The following is a 24,054-nucleotide window of genomic DNA, read 5'->3' on the forward strand; positions in this document are numbered from 1 at the left end:
AGAATCGTAGCGTTAATACATATCGTGTATTGTTGCAATGATAGCAGTTAAGGAACTGTCCAAGATTTCTTATAATTAATAAGTAATTTGTAAATACTTGTTAATTTACAAATTACAAGTGGGGTGTAATATTTATTATATGAACCAATACTTAAACCATATATAAATATCATTATTGCAGGAAATGTAATCTATTTTTAAGAAGAAAAAGCTAAGTTATTTTGTCTAGTACGGTCGTTAAAAAAGCTCCACTAAGTTCTGCCGTGATTTAGCAACTTTTTTTACAAAATAGTATTTCAGAGAAAGAGTAGTACAAATTTTAACTGCTTATCACAAATCTTTTTCCGTATCAGACTTAAACACTGGATTATATGTAGTGAGATGAAGCGTTAGATAAGGGAGAAAAGAGCTCAGAAAACAGGTTTTAGCAGACAACAACGTTTATTACTGAATGAGGTTTATCAAAGTAAAAATTAATTTCATTCAGTGTTTAATACTATTTATAGAATAATAAGTAGTAGTGTAGTGTAATAAAATGTAACTTAGTTTTAGCAGACAACAACGTTTATTACTGAATGAGGTTTATCAAAGTAAAAATTAATTTCATTCAGTGTTTAATACTATTTATAGAATAATAAGTAGTAGTGTAGTGTAATAAAATGTAACTTAGTTTTAGCAGACAACAACGTTTATTACTGAATGAGGTTTATCAAAGTAAAAATTAATTTCATTCAGTGTTTAATACTATTTATAGAATAATAAGTAGTAGTGTAGTGTAATAAAATGTAACTTAGTTTTAGCAGACAACAACGTTTATTACTGAATGAGGTTTATCAAAGTAAAAATTAATTTCATTCAGTGTTTAATACTATTTATAGAATAATAAGTAGTAGTGTAGTGTAATAAAATGTAACTTAGTTTTAGCAGACAACAACGTTTATTACTGAATGAGGTTTATCAAAGTAAAAATTAATTTCATTCAGTGTTTAATACTATTTATAGAATAATAAGTAGTAGTAGTGTAGTGTAATAAAATGTAACTTAGTTTTGATTTGTTCGTTCATTTGAAATGGGTGGAATAAAGTTACGTTATAGACATTTTTTCACAATAAATTGGAATGTTCAGACCTACTCAAAATTCATTTGAGACCAAAATAGAAGGCGTCTTTGTTCAGTTTTCAAATCTCTCCGATTAGAAATAGATATTATGCAATAAAGATTTGAGGTTAGAATAGTAAATATGGCATGTACATAACCCAACAAAAGTCTGAAAGTTTTAGTGACCAAGCAAATATTCTTTTAATGCCAAATTGTCTGCAATGTTCTTCTTATATAATGGCAGTACGTTTAAAATGCTATTATCGCAACAATACACGACATTTATTCATGTTTATATCTATTCAAGCTATTTGAAAACCGTGTTTTTGTATTAAATGTAATAAAAAATACAATCCATTGATAACTGAAAATATTTGAAAATTTTAATACATCTTAAAGTTTCTAGCACCATGGGCAGATTCCATTGTTATCACTTTCTTCCAGTATGTTCTTTTCACTTCTTATGTCTCACTGGATAAGGTCTAAGTAGTGGATTTTATATTCCTATTTACAAATTGGATTAAATTTATCTTGTTGCAAACGAAGTTTAAGAGTTGCTTTTAGAAGAAAACTCGTGTTTAATTCCTGTGTGGGCATGTTCTTAAGAGTGTTAACTTCACAATAATATTTATCATTAATCATGAACTACGAGAAAAAGGCTTTCACTCATCTTTGAATACAATTCTTCTGCCAGGCCTTCTAATGATTATTAGCAGTAACAAAGTATATAAACCGGAACCCGAATAAACAACGACCAACTGCTAATAGGGGGAGTACTAGCTAATATTACTCCCGTATTAGTAAACTTTGTCAAGATGAGACCATCTAAAGTACCTATAATGATTCGCTCTCAATTTTCTTCGCTGAATAATGCTAGAAATCATCATCACTGCAAATTAGTCTTTCTACTACACCACATCTTAAAACTTGTATATTAAAAAAGGGCAAAATTTACCAAGAAACTATACAGCATATACTTTGAAATATGCCAGAAATTTTTAAAGGAAAATATTCATAGGACATTTTTTTAACAACCTCATAAAAGGTCTGTGAACCACATTAATATAGTAAATAAATATAGTATCATACCTTTTAATGACTCAGGTTTTTGACAGTTTCAACAAAATAACTGTAAAAATATTGATCAGTGCAGGTGTTAAAAACATCCATAGGTTAAGTAATTATATATATGAGTAGTAATAATTAAGCATTGGGTTGATAATTATTTAAGTCTTGTATAAAATATGGGATTTTGAACAAATCCTTAGCTCTACACATGTTTCTGTCTTTAATTTATAATGCTTATTTCATAACAAGATGTCGATTTTCAGTTGTTTTTGCAAGGAAGTACAGTTACTTTGAGTAGGAAAGAACACTAAAAAACATATAAAATGTGTGTGACAGAGCAGATATACAGTTTGTTAAAACCAAATGTACGTGTAGTAACAATCTCACATCGCTCAGGCCTGTAGACGTATAACCACCTCGTTATTGTGCATCACAGCAGTGTTACAATATCCAGTGCCGTTGATGGACCATTTAATCATCTTCATGTCCTCATGTATATGGTAAAATACTATATTATATGTTTCTACACATATTTTATAAATGTACTTTTTAAAGTGTTATTTTATTTCGTTTTATTATTAGACTTGTAACTGCAGCAATTTGGAATTCTCAATTTCTTTTTTACTACAAATAAACTAAATTTTTAAGTTTCCTGGGAAATATTCTAGCTGAAAATATTCTATGTCTTTAAATCTTAAGAATTATTAGTTTTTTCCTTTAGAAAAAATTGAAAAATGTGTGTTTAAGCAAAGAATAATTACTAATGAATTACATTATTTTTAATGAAAAAGATTTTGTATTTTGATAGTTGAATTTGGCTAAATTATTATCTAATCCAAGATAACTTATAATAAAAATTAGCAAAGAAACTTGATATTTGTAGGCTCTGTAGTAATCCTGCAAAAACGTGAGCGTTGGGTGTACGGAGTTGTAGAATGGTGGTCTTGGCACTAGGCTATGGTAGCGATGTTATTTATTATTATTATTTAATTAAGTTTTTGTTGTAGCGGTTTTGTCTTGTGTCCGTGTTTGTATCAGCCAGCATCATGACTAGTAACCGACAGAAAAAAGAGTGAGAGAGGAAAAGAAAAAATAGAAAAGGTACAGGAAAGTGTTATACTAAACACATTGTTTATTTCACACTCTCCTTCGTTTTGGAAAAGTCAATGGACAAGTCACTTTGTACAGTTCCGGATGAAGCTCTTTGTTGTATCTCTTATAGACTCCAATATCCCTTCAATGTGCATGAAATTTAGAACAACCGGCATATACATATATTATTGATCGGAAAAAAGAAAATAGCCACAAAAATACCGGAGTATTTTACAATTTCCATTAGTATACAATTTGTTTCGACATAAAGCAACAAGGCAATTTAAAAATTTGTGTCATAAAATAAATACAGTTTAACCAGTAGTGTTTTTTCACGTGCAAAGCCTGCGGAATTTGCGTGCGAAATGGCTGGTAACTGATAAAACAGTAAATAAAATAAAACAGGGATTATAGTATATGGTCCTTACAATATATCCTGTCAGTGAACATTTTCAAATAAAATTGAAACTGTAAATAAATAACTAAGAACTATGTAAAAGAGTCAAAGTGTAAAACATCGCGGGTAGTTGTAGGTCGTAAGCATATAAATACCGCTAGGTCACGAGAAGAAGTATAGGTCCGTGAACTTGGAACATCTCCAAGAAGTGTTTCAGTAGAGTAAAAAACTCAGTAGACACAAACTGTATAGAATCTTATTTTATTTAGAATCTATTATTTGTCTCGGAATTCTTTATTTTGAATACCAATGATTTATCTAAACTAGTAATATTATTACTAATCCGTAATCATTAATTTGTTATTTAATTCGGAGTAAGCCAAATACCACAGTTATATATCGTGATAGAATACATCTGTTTATGGTTTATTAGCTGAGATTTAGCGAAGCCTATCCCTCTAAGGGCTGTAAAAATTCTGTTTCTGTTTGTTTTTCCAGAAAAGGAACTGACTATAGAATATAAATATTGTTCATGAAGCTTGATTTTGTACTCAGACAACACAGTGATGCTCGATGATTGTACATTCCATAGGATTTTTCTGAGCTTTTCGTGGACATTTTTACATTCATCCTATAAATAAGCCAGATTGCAAACGATAAAATGGCAGAATAAATACATTTTGTAATTTAATAAGTATAATCTTATGACATTTCAACTTTTGAGGTAGTCAACCATGTGTCTATAGGCTTGAAATTTTGCATACATCTGGCTGCGCAAACTTAATGTAGCATAATTTGTGAATTTAAACTTTATAAATGTTAAGTGTAAGAAATTGCATGATCATATTTAGCATTATCACTAACACTCAACGAAAGAAATATACTCGGGACAACATAAACTACAAGAATCTCAACAAAGGATCATTTTTCATTCCACTTTGATACTACTTATTTAGTATTTTATTCCTACACAGTAAATATTAAGTCGACCCAAGCACCATGTTGAATTTAGATGACCTTCAAATAATTACCTTGGGAAAAGTGAACTATAACACTAATGCTAAAACAAGGAGCGCTCGAGATGTTATATGAATCCAAACGAAAATAGACTCTGAGGTTTGAAGTTCAGGACTATATTGTTAATAAGTAATGCCAGTATACTCATACACACACGAAGAAATGTGTTTTTTTAATTGACCTTATATTTCGATAAAATCAGCTACAACATGCAAAAATTATAAGCTACCTTCTAACCTGCAAATCGATGAACATTTTGGGGGCAAAATTTTACTTTCTCATCACCAGTGCTGGAACTATTATATAACATTGTCTACAAGACCTAATAAAAGAAAACATGAACTTATCCAAATTAACAAATTGGTGCTTAGTTAATATGTCCTGGCTATACGAGACAATTAACGTGGTAACTGATTTATTATCTGATATTTTAATAAGTCTTCCTCTCTCTCCTGACGTTATCTTTTATAAAGGCAATCTATTAGAATATAAAATAAACCACTGGATTAACCCCTTACTGCTAATTTCGAAAATGTATAGTTTAAATTAACTAAACAATTTAAGGTATGTTCAAACTGAACAGCTATTAGATTTAACATTTTGCCAGATCTCTTCCAACAACAGTTTAAAAATGGAAAAGTACATATTTTTCTGTTTTCTTTTAATAATTAATGTACAGATAAAACAAGAGCACAGTGATTGGTAAATTACTTCTTACTAAAATGCGACCTCATTATCCTTTTTAATTCTAATACAACTTTTTGTTTCACTGAGTAAATGCCGTTTTTCTGAAACAAACAGTGATTTATTATTTGCTGAGTCGATTAGTAAGCAAAAAAGCAATAGTAATTTACTATAAACTCTAGATTTTTGACTAGCTGTCATTACAATAAGAAACTTACTTTTGTTGCAGATAGTACGAAGTATACTGCCGCCTCACCGTACATGTTTAAAAGACAAATATCTGAGGACGACTACGACATAGATCCTAAGATCCTAACGATCCCTGCTGGAAGTTCAGTCACGGTTATCCCAGAGACATGGAGTTTTACTCGCCCATGTATCCTAACAATTATCCCAGCAACATTGAGTGTTTCAAAGTCATAGAAGGTATCATACATTCTTACATCTTTCTTATATTCTATATAATCCACTGTCAACTGATAAATGGTTTAGTTATAAAGTTTAATAATTAAATTTACTCCATTAGTAAAAGGTAAAGTAAACCATTGGAGTTTATCTGCAGATTATAGTGTACCGATTGTATTAAATAATCATTCTGGGGTAACTGGATTACCAGTGGAAGGAGTAGGCCCAGAAGAATGATAAGGACTGGACTGTACAAAAGAAGCTGCTATCAGCGAGGCGCGCATCGCAGATGGCAGTGTTTGATAGCGAAATTGAGAGGTGGGGTGGAGTAGACGTGCCGTACCTCCCGCCTCAGTTGATCGGAAGTTACAGTAAAGAGTAGACTTTGATAGTGCTTAGAGTTAATCTTTTGCTAATCGTCATCGAACCTGCGGGTAAGTGAACCTTTTAACTGGAGTCCAGTCAATATACATTCTTAGTTATTTTGGAATAATTTTGGAGAAAGAAACATTGTAAAAATTAAATTAAATGGGAATTTAGGAACTTGTCCTTTTGATCTGTGCAATATAAAACTTGTTGGTGCAGTGAGCACATGTATATAACATTTTATGTAAAAATACTAAAAGAGTTTTGTGGTTATTACAGATGCTTTCAGCAATATTTTCAATTCTCTTTTAAGACACTGAAGAATTTTTTAAATCTCTAACACTGAAGAATTTTTATAATAAAAACTTCTAACACTGAAAAGAAGTAATATTTAAAGTAAAATAAAGAAAATTAGTAACAAATATAATTGAATTTTGATGATAAATTAAAGTGAAGAATTGCCAGATCAGATTAGAGTGTGAAAGTTTTGAATTATGAAAATTGAATAAAAGACAAGCTGTAAAAACTGTACATTTTTGGAGTGACGAATATATTACAAGTTTGAATTTAAAAGTCATCTAGAAGTTTTATTTTAATTTTAAATCCAGTAATTACTTTTAAGAAGAAGTTTTATTTTAGTTTGAACTTTATTTATTTCAGAAGATTTTCTTTTATTTTTTGAAACTTCACTAAAGTTTAAATTTCAAAGCCAACCTCTCATGTGCCAGTAAAACAGTACAATAGCATCTTCTTTTTTATATTTTCCTATTTAAAATTGTATTATAATAATTTCATATTAAATTAATAACATTTTTGAGCCTATGAAATCCCAATTTTGGTTCAGTAAACGTGACATTTGATATGGTATTTACCGAATGTGAAGGAGATAATATGCTTGAATCGTATAGATCACACATTACTTAAACTTGAGCTTGCTATGGATTTATTGTGTTACAGTAATATTGCAGTTCACACTAATTGTCAAAATTTTATACTCACTTAAACAGGTTCAGATGCCTAACCTAGCAATGGTGGAAAACGATGATCAAATGCGAATATTAATTTTTGCTCCATTTTACCTTTATTGGCTCAGTAAGGCTCAGTGTGTAAAATCACACTCTCACAGACTACGGCCCTGGAATGTGGAGTCTACGTCAGTCAAAGGAGATGCAAATAATGTATGTGACAAGGATTAAAAAGAGGTCTATCTGCTTTACCCAGTATCTATCGAATGTAATCAATAGGCATCTCTGATGTCAAGCTTTGCTTTCATTTGTTCTTTGATCAAGTACCCCAGTTGTCTCATATTCAATTAAAGCTTAGTAATATTGTCTCCTTTTTGGTTTTAATTCATATTATTTAAATAATAATAGTTATACTTGTTTTTAGAGTTTCGAACATATTTCAGCTCCTGAAGGAAAACAAGTCCAACTGGACTTTCGGGATCAGTTCTTCCTAGAATCTGATGATCCCAACTGCAAGTTCGACTTCTTGGAGGTGCGAGACGGCCAGCGTGGCTACAGCTCGCTGATCGGTACCTACTGCGGCAGCACATTCCCGGACATGATCACAAGTTCGGATCGTTACCTCTGGCTTCGCTTCAAGACGGACGACAGTATTGAGTACTCAGGCTTCAAAGCTGTGTACACCTTTATTGACACTCCAGGTAATAATACTGATAATTGAAAGCTTGTTAATCTATAACTTGTATTCTGCAATATCTGCTTATTAGATCAAAATCGTAGAAAGAGCCTGTAAAATCCTGTTATTTATTGATAAACAATGGTCATACTTTTCTTGCAAATATATTTTACTACACTAACATACAATGCATATAAGTTTTTAATCTATATTTTCAGTGCACAACCCAGTAAAGAAGGAACCATGCATATTCAATAAAGAGGGGGCAGAGGGGTGGGTGAACAAGACGGATATTAGTAATGAGACTCTCGCTTTCTACCAAGCACACAACGAGAAGATCGACTGCATGTTCATCATCAGAGTCAAGGAGGGTTGGCGAGTATGTGCCTTAATATTAGTTAAGGCTAGAAGTAGTTTATTTTATTAAAGTATTTGATAACTGAATTGATAATTGAAAAATATCAGATGAAATCTTCTCTGTTTTTGTCACAACGGTTTTTCAGTTAACCTAAATCAAGTGGCATACCCAATGTATGTTATCCTAAGGCTTTTAGCCGAGTAGTTCAGGTGATATCTTCTCTTTCTCTTCTCTCAAATGCTTTGTTAACTGAAATGTGGCTTTTTCGACGTTAGTTAACTCGAAGACTTTTGACTGGATCATCAATATGTCTATCTTACTAAAACTATAGTCCTATGTTTAAGACATACGAATGAAGTTATAATGAAACGTTGTTCAAGAGCTATAAAGAGTACTGGCTTCGCATCTACGTAGATAAAAAAACAGTTTTCTGCCTTTCTATCATGAATATGTTATAGGTCAATATCATAAAAACTAACTTCACAAAAACCTCTTTGACTGTTTTAAAATCACTGTCTACCATAAATGTCGCTGTTTTTTATAATATTTATATACTTCGTCTGAACATATTTTGTTGTTATTTATTAAATTAATTTGTTTAAAATATTTATGGTTGTTGGCTTTTTCTAATACATATTGCTATTTTGTTTGAATTTTTTTAATGTAGTCTCCTACATAGTGATTTTTTTTTTTTTTTTTTTTTTTTACGTAGGGGGAATGCATTTGCGCACGGAGTGTGGGACTCCCTTGCGGACTACCCACTAAACCCCTACGGGCCACGGAGAGAGCCCAGGCCGGAACCCTTTCGGATGACATCTTGCCTGGTCCGTGTGTCTTATGTCTCAACCAGGACAAAACTACTTGTTTCGGAAGCTAGGGGTCAGCCAGGCATCCGTCTTCACGCTTCTGATGAAGGATCGCATGTACGTGAGTGGTGACTGCATTCCAGGCGTCCTCATTCTGCAGCATCATCTCCACAATGGTCTCTGCCGTAACATCACCCACTGTGGTGGCGAGCGTTTGCCTGGCCTCGGTGAAGCGCCCGCAAGCGAAGAAGGTGTGATGAACATCATCATCTTCCACTTCCGGGCAGTAAGCACACCGAGGCGACCTGACTTTTCCCATCCTGTAGAGGTACTTCCTAAAGTAACCGTGCCCCGTCAGGAACTGACACAGGTAGAATTCTATCTCCCCGTGGCCACGATCTATCCAGGATTGAAGCTCTCGAATGAGACGGAAGGTCCAGCGGCCGTCCAATCCTTCCGTCCACCTCCGCTGCCAAACCTGCAGAGTCTCCGCCTGGCAGCAGCCAAGGCATCCTTTCTACCCCGCTCGGCAGCCTCCCGGAAGACGGTCTGTCTCTCGATGGCCAGCAGGTCAATAGGAATCACCGCAGCCACGACCGCCACGGCTGAACCGGAAACGGTGCGATAGGCGCAGGCGACCCTAAGTGCCGCTCTTCTCTGTACCGATAACAGCTTTTGACTGTATCGCCTTATCCTCATGACACCCGCCCAAACCTCTGCGCCATACAGAAGGGTTGAGTTTACAGTAGACATGAGGAGGCGTCTCTTACTTGACCTAGGGCTTCCCTACGTTAGCCATCAGCCTGCCGAGAGACATAACCACCTTAGAGGCTTTGTCAAACACCGCCTGAATGTGCTCCCAATACCGAAGACGGCAGTCGAGTAACACACCCCAGGTACTTCGCCGCAGTCCTTGTCCGAACCTCGACACCCCCCACATTCATAGAGATCAGAGTGGGGATTCTCCGTCGAGTGAGCATATAACGATTTCGGTCTTGGAGACCGCCAGCTCAAGTCCATGGCTCGTCATCCAGGCATTGACCCGAATCATTACCTGATTAAGGCGTAACTGTGCCAAGTCCGCGTCCTCGCCGTGATGACTGCAGCCACGTCATCAGCATAACCCACGAGGTAGACGTCGTGGGGCATCTCGAGGCGAAGCAAACCATCGTATGAAACATTCCATAGGTCTGGGCCGAGAATAGACCCTTGAGCCGCACCGGCAGTGACTCTTTTGTTCTCCTTCCGTCTGTTTGGTTTCATACAATAGCCGTCGGTTTCTTCAGGTAGTCCTGCACAATGACCAGGAGATAGTCGGCACATGAAGTCCCGCTGCAACGCCTCTAGCATGTCCTCCCACCGAGCAGAGTTAAACGCGTTTTTTACGTCAAGTGTAACCAACAGCACAATCGGCCGAGCCTGGTGACAAGCTGTTTCGGCCTGCTGGACGGCACTGATCACCCTCTGTAATGGCGTTCAGAGTTGAGTGTCGCTTTCGAAAGCCATGCTGCCGGGGGAGAGAGATCTCCGGCGGCTTCGATGGACGACAGCAAACCTGGGTTTCAGCAACCTTTCATAGAGCTTCCCCGCGGTGTCAAGCATACAAAGTGGCCTGTATGCCGACGGGGAGTTCGGATCACTTTTGCCTTTGCTGATCAGCGCCAACCTAGCAACCTTCCAGCGCGACGGGAACACACCCGCTACCAAACATGCATTAAACATGTTCAGCAGCAAGAGCGGATAACTCGCCGCCACAATCTTCAAAAACCTCAGCTGGAATGCCATCAGGTCCAGGAGCCTTCTTGTTGCGCATGGTAGACACCGCCGCTACAAGCTCCTGCTCCGTAAAAATGGGAACGTCTGGTACCGGTCTCGCTACTCTCTCCTCCCGCCTTACAGGGTGACTTGGGAAGAGAGCTTCCACGATCGTCGAAATCATTCCAGCAGGCATTTCCGTGCTTTTCCCTATTCCTCCTAGCTTTTTTCGCACAAGTTTGTATCCTCTTCCCCCAAGGGTCCGAGTCCACTTCCTGGCAGAGCTCACGCCAGCATCGTGCTTTGCTCAAACGAATTGCTGCACTCAGAGCTTTCTTAGCAGCCTTGTGCTCTGCCGACCTAGTTATAGCTTCAGGCCGGTTTCGAGCTCGCTACGCTCTACGTCTGCACATTAGTGCAGTTCTCCTGAGCTCGCCAATTTCGTCCGTCCGCCAGAAGGCTTGGCGACGGCCCCGGTAAGGTCGTTTCCGAGGCATTGACGAATTGCAATGCGTGTTCTATCAGTTTCATGGAAGAGTCGATATAAGCCTCAACCTCAGCTGATTCAGTGGACTCGGAAACCCCGGAACACCAGCCTCGATACTACGATCTAGCTGCTCGACAAGTTTTTCCCCTGTCCAGCTTAGCCTGATTCCAGCCAAGAGTGTTTCGGGTATTCGCTAGCCGCGGCAGCCGATTATCGATGAGATGGAAAGCGATGAACTCGTGGTCACTAGCAGTGTAGACGTCCATCACTCGCCCATTCCGCTACTAAAGGAAACAAATCGGCCGATACCATCGTAATGTCTGGTATTTGACTCACCGAGAGTGCTTCGGAAGGTCGGCCTTGTCCCTCTATTCGTGACTTCCAAATCGAGTCTCGAGACCATCTCCAAAATATGTCTTCCCCTCAAGTTAGTCACGGGCATACCCCATTCGACCGCACGGGCGTTGAAGTCACCCGCCACTATAACACGCCCAGGGACGCTTCGGAGACTGTCTTCCAGCGCTTCCAACCTTTCCAGGTACTCTCGCTCGGAGTAATTGGGGGGGGAGAGGTACACACTGTAAATGGTTAACGCTGTTCAACTTAACCCAGACATAACCGTCTCCCGGAACCATGACTCAGTACGCGGACCCCACGACTGTCTGCGATCCAAACAGCCGCAGTGCCGAGTCCATCGTAAAACCAAGATGAGCTGGTTTTGGTTCGGACGGGTTCACTGACGATCACTATCTGGGCTTTGGTCTCACAGGCCAGCTGTTCAAGGATTGCGTCCGCAGCGTGACATCTCTGCAGATTGGCCTGGATAAATCGGATCATTTTCGTGGCCTAGCACGGGCTTTCCTGTCGTCCAGGGCTTTCTTGAAAACCCCGCAGGCACCTGATCCTGGAACATGATCTGTCTTTGATCCAGGGTTTCCGGTACATAAGACGCAAGAAGGAGCCCCCGTGCAAACCGCCGCCTTGTGTTCGGCGCTGCCGCATTTCCAACAGTTACTGCTCCTATCCGGTCCGGAACAGTTCCTCCTAGTGTGACCGTAGCCGAGACAGCGGAAGCATCTGTCCACCTCCACACGGCCCCGAATCCGACAGACGACCCACCCGACCTTGATCTTCCCCCTTTTGGAGTACTGTCAAGGAGTCACTCTCGAGCAGCTCAACCACGGCCTTCCTCTGTTCTTGCCGGTTAGGCTTGAAGAGGGTAACCCTAATTTCGCCACCAAGGACAGGAAACTCCCTGCTTAGAGCGTCCGAGATGTCGGCTTCGGTGGTCAAGGCATCCAGATCTAGGATCTCTAGCCTTGCCTTAGGAACAATGGAGCGAACATCGCCCCTGTCGCCCACCGCCTTCTGTATCGCCTCCTGGAGTTTCCTTCTGTCGTCGCATTTTGCGATTTCCAGTAATACTCCTCCCGTGACAGTCTTTTCCTTATGTGGCGTACCATGGTGCCTGGACTCTTCGGGAGTAACTCCAGCCCTCATTGCACCAAGAATCTCGGCGTATGACTTGCCAGCTTTAGGCTTGACAATCACCACCTGCCTCCCAGGCCTGGAACGCGGGAGTTTCTCCGGCTTCTTTACTTGTGGGGGAGGAGGTGGAGGTAGGTTCTTGCCTCTTCCCGCTCTTTATCTACGGCCTTCGCTTTCCTTTTTTTTCTTTTTTGAGACTACCGGGCGAAAACTCGCTCTCTTCTGTCTCGTTGACAGACAGCAGGCTCTCCGGCGTCTCTCTGCCGCTTTTCCTCCCTTGGATGTTCAGGGGGACTTCCGGCCGCTCTTTTTCCCAGCCGTGGTAGAGGCTTGCTGCCACCATAGATGGTGATGGGGCCTGAGTCTCTTTTTCGCAACTTTCTCTCTGCAGTCCTCCATCGATATCTTCCAGACCTGCCCAAAATGTACGATCAGATCTAGAGGACGACTCCAGAGAGATCATGCCGTTCCTGACTGCCGTGCTTAGGCTCTTTTGTCTCGACGTAGAGCTGCTCGCATGTCGAGAAGGACGTCTTTTCATCCTCTTTACCTCCGTGAAGATGGTGTCCGCCGCATACTCCATGTCTTCCATCGGGGGGAAGCCAAGGGAAAAAATATTTTCCTGACTTCTGACTGGTGTCTCTCCGACTGAAACTCATCAGAGACAACCGGTGTACCCGTCTCTTGTGAGGCACAGGAAGCCATGGCTGCAGAGATGCCGAAGGCGGAGTCTCGCTATGAGGTCGCGAAGGAGGGGACCTTAATAAACGACTACTCTTAGCAAACGGGTCTGCAGTACACGAAGGGAGAGGGGGGAATTCCTTCTCCAACCTTTCTGTATCGTTGTCGATGGGTTTTTGCAATTCCATACTTTAGGTTTACCAGCGCATCGTGCGACAGGGCGGCCCGGAAAAATCGGGAACGGTGTACCCTCGAGGACTGAGCCTCTACCCCAGTTCCCTGGGGCCCGACCTCCGTACTCCCAGCACCGGAAAACCAGACGTGCCGGGGGCCGACCGTAGCAATGCAGAGTCCGACCTCTGCATCCATGGCGCACTTCCTGACTAGGGCCCGAAGGGGCTGGCTCCTGGCGTCATACCAGAGAAAACACCATCGGCAGTGCAAAGCACACATCAGTCCCTGCGACAATTCAGGACACTCCCCGGGTTCTCCGGTATGCGCCGGTCAAAAAGAAGGAGGAAGTGACACCCACGTGGGGTCGAAGAAAAGAAGAGGTGGGTGAGATTTGCCCAGAAAAGATATAAATAGATGTCGAGCTAGGATCCGAAAGAGAGAAGAAAGACCTTAGCTCTAGAAGGACTGTGAGGAGAGTCTTCACAGCTAGGCTCAGGTAGCCCCGGGGTCGCCAGCCTCCCGAAGAAAGGGGAGGCCTCCCGTGTAGTCGAAAGCCGACTACCCCTGAGGGAACTACCCTACATAGTGAATACTAATTGTAAAAATGAATGGTTTAACCGTTGATAGATACCTAATGTAATCTACTTGTAAGGGGTCATCTATTTGCTTTGATGACTTTACTAAACTAGTAGTTTCAATTCAAATTTCAAATTAAACTAATTGTTTATCTGCTGTACATTCTGATGAAGCACTACTTCTGTTTTAAACAACCTCAAATTAATTATAGAAACATTTTTATGTTGTATAGCACTAAACGGTTTGTGGTAATGGTGGAACTTTACTATATTATACTATTATAATAAATTGAATCCCATTGTTTAAAGTGTAAAGCGACAGTAATAACTATACCTATTAAGCTGTGAAGAGGTAGCCATATAATGTATTAAAACTTATGGAACTAACTTTGTATAGCTTGATGTATTCCCCGTTCTGGATCTGTAATAACAGCTGTTTCGCTTATTAGTTTCTTCAAAATATGATTTTTCACATATGTAAAGCCATTAGTTAATTATCATGGAAATAAACAAATTTAATTTATTTCATGAGTTTCAACTGAATGTGCTGAGCTCATAAACAAAAGATACCGTAACCATCCAAATACATTAGTCCGTTTTTTTCTAACATCTAGATTCGTTTGACTAACCAATGTTTGTCACATAGTACATTCAGTTAATAAAATCTTTGCAATCAACTATTATACCGTAAACCTACAAGGGAAACCTTTAGCAATTCTACTGTGGTTGATCCTATTACGCATGACAACTGCAACTGTTTCGGCTCCATGTCCTGCAAGTTACCACATTCGACAACTGTTTCAGCTACAACTACAATTCATCCAGTACAAAATGGACAAGCCCAACGAGTGTGACTCCAACTACATAGAAGTGTTCCCCAACGTGACGTTGCTGCCAGTCAGAGTTGACCAGTTCTGCGGCTCCATCGCCACCACTGTCACGGTGAAGAGCAACGTCAGCCACATTCGCTTCGTCGCCGAGCCTAAGGCTTTCAACTCCACATTCGCCATACTGTGGACCGCATTCCGCGCTATCAGTAAGGAAGAACGTAAGTTTTATGGAGTTGTCCAAATGTTCCGGGACAGTTGTATACATTTTAACAAATCAATAATTTATCTCTTTAACCCATAAATATATGTACTAGAAACCCATTTTCTGTTAGATCAGTAACTTTCCGCCTTCTCATGAGGTTGGACCGTAAGGAGTAGGTTAGAGATATTTAATTTAAGCATCAGTTTAAGAGATATATCATTTAAAAGAATTCGACGAAACAATAAAAAAATAAAATCGTAGCACAGAGAAAATTTAACACACAATTCAAGTACTTTAATATTCAAGATTGAATTCGCATATAATTTCTACATGAGGTGGATATCATAAAGTAAAATAAAATCCCATAAATAAATAACCATTGCAAGAATTTTTGACGTGTTTTTAAGTTTATTGTAAATTGATTTTTATTAAATCTCAGATACAGGCTATTTTGCTTCAAATATTCATGTTTATCAATATTTAACTTTTATCTTATAATTTCTTATTTAAATTCTCTCTATTTATTTCATAGCTTAATAGTACGCAACTTAATTTGCCTTTAAATTACAGATTTCAAACTACTCTCATGAGAAGTACACATATGAAATGAATGAACATTTAATAACTCTCAAAAGTACATAAATTCAGGATTCACAGCGTACATGCTTTATTACTCCATCTACTGATATACCATAGGTTGTAAAACTTGTTTGTCCTCATCTGAAACAAAGCCATTTATGGAGGTAACAAAACACTACTCACACGTAACAATATATCAGAAAATAAACCAACGCCAAGTTGCATCTAACGCAGTAATTCGAGATTCAGGTGTATCTCAGTCGTGAGTACGTTATTTGTTTGGTGTTTTGCGGATTTGCTCTGAGAAAGGCAACAGGCTATATATATAAAGATACTAGTACTTATTATCAGTTAATCCTGACCAAGTAAACGTCAATTATAACCTAACATACTTTAAATAGTTACATAGTATACAATAATTGTAATAATAAATTATAACTCATCATTCCTTTTTAAGTTACTAATGGATTTATTTCATTGAAGTACATTTCTTTGTAAAAAAATTCAAAATAATTTAATATTTCCATTTTGCTCTATTACTTTTGTTGTTTAACCACCATCAGACCAAGAATCATCAGAAAAAGAAGTACATTTATCATAAGGGTAGCGGTTTATTCATGTTTCATATCTTTAGTAGTTGAATTTTTCTTTGTAATTTACAAAATATTCTTCTGAAAATATTAGTAGTTATTTTTAAAAATTATCTATAATAACCCTGCAAATTAATTTATACATGATGCTGTTTTAGAAGTTGGCGTGAATCCGGCGACGAATGAAACGAGTAGAATCTTAATACTGATATCTTTTATCATCTTAATGTACTCAAGATACCAAACCATCTGAAGCTACGTAAGCAGTTTAAATCTTGATCGCGTATAGCTGTACTAAGATTTTTGTATTGACATTAAAAGAACAAGAACTTGAAGAGTAGTAAATATTTGGTACACATTAGTGTATTTCTTATCTGATTAGGTAAGCCTTTACCTATTGATGCACTATGTGTACAGGTCGTGGTTCTAAGGTTTAGTGGGATACAGAAGCCAGACGTAAGTGTACGTTTGAATATATTTTGCAGAATGTGCTGATGATGAGTTCGACTGCGAGGATCTCACCTGCATCCCTGCGGAGCTCAAGTGTAATGAGAATGTTAATTGTCGCTACAAGAATGATGAAGATAAGGACGGGATTTGTAAAGTGAGTTAACACAAATATTTCAAAAATTATCATAACTTAATATAAGAACAATTTTTATAGCTATATAAACTCTATGGATTCATGTATCAAATTTACTGAAATTCCTCTTGGATTTAACTAACTCTTTGTTATACGTATACTTAGAATAAAAAGAGTCAAAAATATTTAAATATATAAATAACCTTTTAAAGTATACCGTATTACATAGGACGTTAGTTTCAACATTTTATACATCAGGATATTTGTAAGCGAAAGTAGCAAGACCTTTTTTCTTATTAAAACTACTAATATAAATCTGAAACATCTTAATATAAAATGTTATTTTCATCTTTCTGATAAGTATGCGGTTTTAGAAACTTTAAACGTTCCGTATAGGATTAAATTTTCTCATTTGACTGAAAAAGATGATTGGTTGTTATTGCACATTGGAAAACGGTAATAAGTTCACTGGAGTAGGGGGAGTCATCGTTTAAACGTTTTATTAATTCCTGTCTACAGATATATATTCATCAACTCACGCAACTGATGGTCGTGAAAAGATTTATAGGGATGCTAACTTACTATTTCTAAACTGAAGTTATGATGTAGAAACGTGTGTTAATATACTATCTTCCATTATTCAAAAACATTACTGACAAAAAACGAAAGGAAAGTCATTCGAAGGTTAATCATACTGAAGGAAATGTCCGTAATAAAGAGACAACAGGTCGTTTATATCGTTTTAGAGTATTTTTATTTTGCAAATAACTACTTAAAACAATCTATTTCCACTTTTACCTCTCTCTTCAGTCTAAATACATTAAATTGTCATATTTATTAGGTTTTAAATAATCAAAATTTGAAAACTGTTACACATATAATAGGTCATTTTGTCTTATTAATCATAGTAAATATAAAAAAAAACCAAACTTAAATGTATACTATAGACAGTTTAAGATAAAGTTCTTTGTTTTTAAAAGATTATTTTATGAAGAATTTCACTAAAACATATATGATATATTTCTTTTTTGAATTTGTTGTTAAACATTTGTTGAGGAAACATATACGAGTACAGTGTAAAATTGGGTAAGATTTCAATCTCAATTAATTGATAATCTAAATTATATTTTAAAACACGAAATCAGATTTTTGTATTTTACAGAACTGGAATCCAAGGAAACTAGCGATCCAAAATTGACAAAATAAATTAACAGAATCATATTTTACAGATACATAAAGAAAAACAACTGTTATATATCGCAAAATGTCCATTATCTAAACTTGTAATAACGAAATAAAATATTGTAACTTAGAAAAGAAGATTTAACAAAACTGATTTCTCCGATCAATGTGCGTTAGTGGTGTAAATTACAATAATACTTCAAAAATCTTTTCCTTCGTAAGGTTGTCGCTATGTTGACAATAAGGTAGGATGTTTATATGTGAGTTATCGAGTCTTTTACACATTACGTAGCTATGGTGGGAAGGGTTAACTCAAAGTGAATGTTGAGTTTAGCTCCAGTTCACCTTCCTCTTATTGGAATCTCAACATTCAAAAGGAATGATTATCAAACTTTTGGATACTTGCATTAACAAAAAGAAACCCATTGCACACCATGTTATCAACACTAGTTTATTGATTTAATAAATAAAAATGTTACAGGAGAATACGAGTGAACTGGGAAAGCTGTTTGCAGAGACACACATGATTGCAATCGTGGCCTTGTTCTTCATTATACTGACCGGCATGTGTTCTACCTTTATTTACAACTGCTCCAGGAAACTCGTCAGAGACCACCGTATTATAAAGGTATTAGAAACAAAACAAGGGTAATTATTAGGAAACCACCCTTACGCGTATAATACAATACGTGTAAATATAAGTTATTATTACAATGCAAATTTAAGAGCAAATGTATAACCATGTTTATTTAGAAGACCTGTTAATAAGTTTGGGGTAATAGAGGGCTTTGACAGAAAGAATAAAATCAAAATATACTAATCGTTTCTGAAAAAGGACTTTTTTAGTTTTAATGTATGATTTCCTCTACGACAAATAGCAATCACTATACAGTGGTTTAACGGAAGGATGTTTACTCTGTTGTTATGTTTCATAGATATTGAATTAAAATCATGGAAATAAATGTTCAATTCTGTAACATCAATTCACTAAGACTTGAAAAATTTTGGTTGTATCCATCGAGACATGACCTAGTGTAAAAATGTATTATTTGTTGAATAAAAATTAAAAGTTATAAAATATTATTTTTTTCATACAGTTGTTGTATCATAATACAGTTGTTTTACTGATACGAAAGAAGTTATATAAAGTCGTTAATTACAAATAGAAATACAAACACCAGTCTGCTTATAGAGTACTACAACCGTATTGTGGTGTCCTATATAGGTACCAGTAGGATACATGGGCTAAAACTGTTGTCAAACACAATTATTTTGAACTCAACAAATTACAAGAACAAGGCAAAAGTACGCTACACCGCGTGTTGTATCAGGCTTGCTGAAACTGCATGCAAAAGTTTCAAATCTATAGCTTATTTCATTCTGGAGAAACCGTGCGAACAGATGGACAGACAAAAATTATACAGAAAACGTTAAGACAAAAATGTTGCATCATAGAACTCATTCTTGTAGAAATGCAGTTTCATAGAAAGTTTAAAACCTATATATCAAGTCTTTCTCAAGATATCTTATCGTATGATACATTCACGTTTTTTTTATTAAATTGGCTTCAATACATAATTATTTGAGTTTTGGGATAGATATGCCATAAGTGTTGATATGTTACGTGTTTCAGTCTATAATAGGTGTATTCAGTTTGTTTAGGGATTTTTTTATTTTACTATTTTCTTGTTTTCATCATGGTAACCTATAAGATCAACGTAAAAATATTCACTAACGCTCAACATTTTAAGTCTATAAGTCAGTTCGTTTTTGAGATATCTTGAGGACAGGTAGTCACATAGACGGACAGAAATTAAATTTTTCAGCTCTAAGTTATAGATTTCGCTAAAGCTCAGCAATTACAAAGTGCTGTAACATGTATGAAATGAATATAATAGAATTACATTGCCAATCACAACGCTTACAACTTTTCTGTGGCTTTCAATATTTATGTTTCTGCATCGGATTAATTTTGAAATATGAAAGGAAACTTGTAGATGTTTGAAGTTTAATTGGACTTTAGTCGAATAATGAATTCAAAACGGTAGAATTAATTTATTGGGGGAAGTTCACCTTGGCATTATAATATAATTAATCAGTACATAATTATATAGAGTTCAGTCCAATAGTTCGGTATGATTCAGGTTTTAGTCCGCGATAATGTTAATTGAATGCAATTTAAATTTATTTCTAAAGAACGTTTCGAGAGTTTATGAAAATTCTTTTCCTCTTGTCTAAACATATAACTTTATCGTTAAAGTAATTTTCCTTATTGTATTGACCAAAAGAGATTAAAATTGATGCTGTTGCACTTGAAACCTTATAAATGTTAAGCTTTTGGTTCTAAAACAATAATTTAATGGAACATTAAAGTTTGGAATTGTATGCAAAACTATAGATATTAACACAGACAAAGTTTACACAGAAGAAGGGCCTGACTAAGGGAGCTCGGCCACTTCAACCATTATCTTCCGCATTAAATAACCCAATCAATTACACTAACTCTTTTCCATTCAAAATTAACATTGGATTAAATCAAGTTATTTTCCTATTTATGAAATTAGGGTGCAGATTTCTGAACACAATCTTATGTTTACACTAGCTTAACTGTGATTATCTGATAGCAACAAATGGCGGCGTCGCGGGCCTCCAGGCTAGATCAGATCGGCAAAGGCAGCGTGGTGCAGCTGTCCACAGTACTGCCAGCCAGTCACAGTCACAGTCGTAGTCACAGTCACAGTCACAGTCACAGCACTGACAGCAGTCAGAGTCACAGCGTCTCGCAACGGGCAGAGTGCTACGTGCCAGACACTGAGCTCATGCCCATCCTCATGCACGACGACATGCATTTCCCTGAGATGCGGGACTCCGAGTGTCAGACCAGGGAGAGCCTGTTTCACATGGCCAGCTTCACTCCTAACAGTTCCGGAGGCGATTCGTTCACGCCGCCGCCACCCCCTCCACCACCGACGTCTCGTCCTCCCAAGTAAGTACTGCTGTAATGCTAAATCACTCACGGAAACAAAGAACTGGGCAATTCCTACTGTGCTGGAAACGTAAAATTTTGAATGGACTTTGACTATAACCACTGAGAATATTTTTACCTTAAAACCGTATTTCATTTGAAAGGGTTTTAGTAAAAGTTTTAAATTCCATGCATATTCTTTCTGAATCTGATAGGTAAATGGGAACGGCGTTTTTGGAAGAACCGTTGTTAGAGCTACACAGCTTGTCTACCACCTAACCTTTTATAAACACAGTAAATGATCAAGAATCGAATACAAACAAAGTAACAATACTAAAATATCATACATTATAATAAATATAAAGAAATCTGCTTAATTTGTAGAAAGTTATTAGTAGTATTACTTAACAAATAATACAATTATACGTAATGCCTGAGCTTAAGTACGTCGCAAGCAGAGATCCCCCGGCAGCAATATCCAACCAAAGTGTGCATTACCATCAATAAACTTATAGCGTTGGGGAGAGTATTCAGAAAAAATACAAACTTCAACAATAAACGACCTATTAAATATTGTTCATCTATGTAAAATGTAGGTAGTATACTGATATTGTAGGAGAGGTAACCAGATGTTTTAGTTTTTATATTTGAATTTATAGTAGAAATAATCTAATTTACGTAGCTGTGGAAGTTTTTTTTTAATTTATTATAGTAGGGTGAATAATTTATTAATTCTCTTCCTCAAAGAAAACTCACAACCTACAAATTACGTCACCATTGCTAAGTATTAATTAAGCTATAACAATTTATTAAATAGATTTAAGTGTATCTATTGTGATTACTGTCATAGGTCAACTCCAAGATCGACTGCTAGCCCGGGATTTACAACGTTTGGGAAGACGCGTCAAAAGACAAGCGCAGAACCTAGATTCCGAGCAGAAGCCGTCATAGAGTTGAGCAAACGAGCCGACAGCAGCAAAACCAGCGAGCGGCCGTTCAGTGTGCAATCCACCAAATCTGCTCCAGACGTCATAGTAACACACTGACCTTCCATACACTCATCAGCCATCCAGTTCACAATACATTTCCATCCAACATTACTATCCGTACATTTTTGTCTCTTCACCTTTAGTTTACAATCCACCAAATCTGCTCCAGACGTCATAGTAACACACTGACCTTCCATACACTCATCAGCCATCCAGTTCACAATACATTTCCATCCAACATTACTATCCGTACTTTTTTGTCTCTTCACCTGTAGTTTACAATCCACCGAATCTGCTGCAGACGTCATAGTAACACACTGACCTTCCATATAATCATCAGCCATCAAATTCACATGACATTCCCATCCAACATTAATATCTCTATTTACTTGTTTCTTCACTTTCAGTTTGAAACAATCTACTCCAATGGTAACACATTGATCTTCCATACAATCATTAGCCTTGAAGTTTGTCAGAAATTACCAGCAAAATTGTTGTTTTTACTACCGTGTCTTACTTTCAGTGCGCAGCCCACAATATTTCCTCCAGATAAAGGTTACATTGTGTCCTCCATCATGTCCTCAGTTATCAAGTTCCCAAGGCATTCTCACTTTGTTCCGCATACTAGCCCAGCAGAGATATACAAGTTCTTATGTGCATGCACCCCTGAGCTATATATTAAAAATTAAATATTTTATCTGTACTGTACTTATCCAGATGTCATATTCATATGCAACTTCACAAGACTTTACTTCAAACATTGCTAGTCTCCAAAAATTTAGCTAGCCTCAAAATCTGTTGCTTACGTCGTAATTACACACGAATATATAATTAAATCATTAGCTATCGACATCACAAGACATTCCCACCAAACAATCACACACAGACAACAAACTCCAACTAACAGACTAGTAACTCCAAATCACTAAATCTCAGTATGGTGTTTCTCCTCTATATCTTGAACAATTCACCTAACCCTTACGTGATTACAGCCTTACCATTACCTCTTCCTAAACTTTTTTTGCCCATCTTTCTCACACTCTCTCAATTGACATAATTCTGCACATTATTGTAATGTACTGATGTACTAAATGACGTTTTTCTCACCAATCATAGTACGGTTCAATTTCAGCTCCTCCCTGCATCCCGATGAATATTTCCAACCGTTTACATTCAAAGTTTCCATATTCCTACATAAATTGGTTGTCACATGATTCCATCCCAAATAACTGCTCTCATTTTCCAATTTGTGATCCTCCGTGTCTCATTCAAACATTTTCAATGCCATAAAAATGTTTATGGAGCTCCATCATTAAAAATGATTTTTCTTCATATCTTCAAAGTGCAAACCAGCAATTCAGCGCTAACGTACTACGTTATAGAACGCAAAGACATTTTACTAACTGATTAGTTCAACTCGTTTTGTGTTTACTGTTAAATAAGTTATATATATATACGGAAGTTGTTTTATAAGAGATGTATAAATATATTTTTAAGAAACTAGTATGATTTATTCTTTGTATTTCAATACATTTCCTCAAATTACGTATTTATTTATTTTTACATAGACAATATCGAATGCGATGATGGTGCACACCACTCCTTGGGATTTGGCTAAGCATTAGCGAGTATTTTAACAATTTTCTTATTGGTGATCATTATACTAACAAACAATCTCAGAATAAATCAATTAAAAACAAAAACAGTAAAAGTACGTGATATTGTAACATCTGACCTAATAACACATGCAGCCTAATGAAATGAGCCTTAGACTTGTGGTTTTCTATGCAACCTCAGTGAAGCCTGTTACGTAACACGTAGTGTGGTTTACACTTATAACTTAATTATCACAGGATTTGAATTATAAAAATCAACCAATGACTTTACTGTTGTTTCTTATAATGTCAAAAATATTTTATAGTACCAAAACTCTGGGTTATTTGACTCACTGCAGGCAGCACATTAATGTATAACAATAAAAAGGTATGAAAAATTAAATTCCATATTACTCGAAAGTATGAAAACTAATCTGAAGTTCGTGT

The 24,054-nt window shown here is 36.9% G+C and overlaps 1 protein-coding gene across 4 annotated transcripts in view; it reads left to right on the top strand.

Moving 5' to 3' along the window:
* The window catches only part of LOC124359896 (neuropilin and tolloid-like protein 2), a 242,302-nt gene extending 218,787 nt beyond the window's left edge, over positions 1 to 23,515 (top strand). For 3 of the 4 annotated variants that reach the window (XM_046813021.1, XM_046813031.1, XM_046813039.1), the window contains 8 exons: positions 5,586 to 5,782; positions 7,536 to 7,793; positions 7,987 to 8,147; positions 14,897 to 15,140; positions 16,779 to 16,897; positions 18,540 to 18,686; positions 20,683 to 21,044; positions 21,874 to 23,515. In XM_046813021.1, the coding sequence (XP_046668977.1) occupies positions 5,713 to 5,782; positions 7,536 to 7,793; positions 7,987 to 8,147; positions 14,897 to 15,140; positions 16,779 to 16,897; positions 18,540 to 18,686; positions 20,683 to 21,044; positions 21,874 to 22,069 (1,557 nt within the window). In that variant the 5' untranslated portion in view covers positions 5,586 to 5,712 and the 3' untranslated portion in view covers positions 22,070 to 23,515. The remainder of the gene's footprint in view (positions 1 to 5,585; positions 5,783 to 7,535; positions 7,794 to 7,986; positions 8,148 to 14,896; positions 15,141 to 16,778; positions 16,898 to 18,539; positions 18,687 to 20,682; positions 21,045 to 21,873) is intronic. The other variant, XM_046813047.1, reaches the window with a different exon arrangement.
* The last annotated feature ends 539 nt before the right edge of the window (positions 23,516 to 24,054 follow it).

This window comes from Homalodisca vitripennis, chromosome 1 (assembly GCF_021130785.1).
Source record: "Homalodisca vitripennis isolate AUS2020 chromosome 1, UT_GWSS_2.1, whole genome shotgun sequence".
In the NCBI taxonomy this organism is placed as follows: domain Eukaryota; kingdom Metazoa; phylum Arthropoda; class Insecta; order Hemiptera; family Cicadellidae; genus Homalodisca; species Homalodisca vitripennis.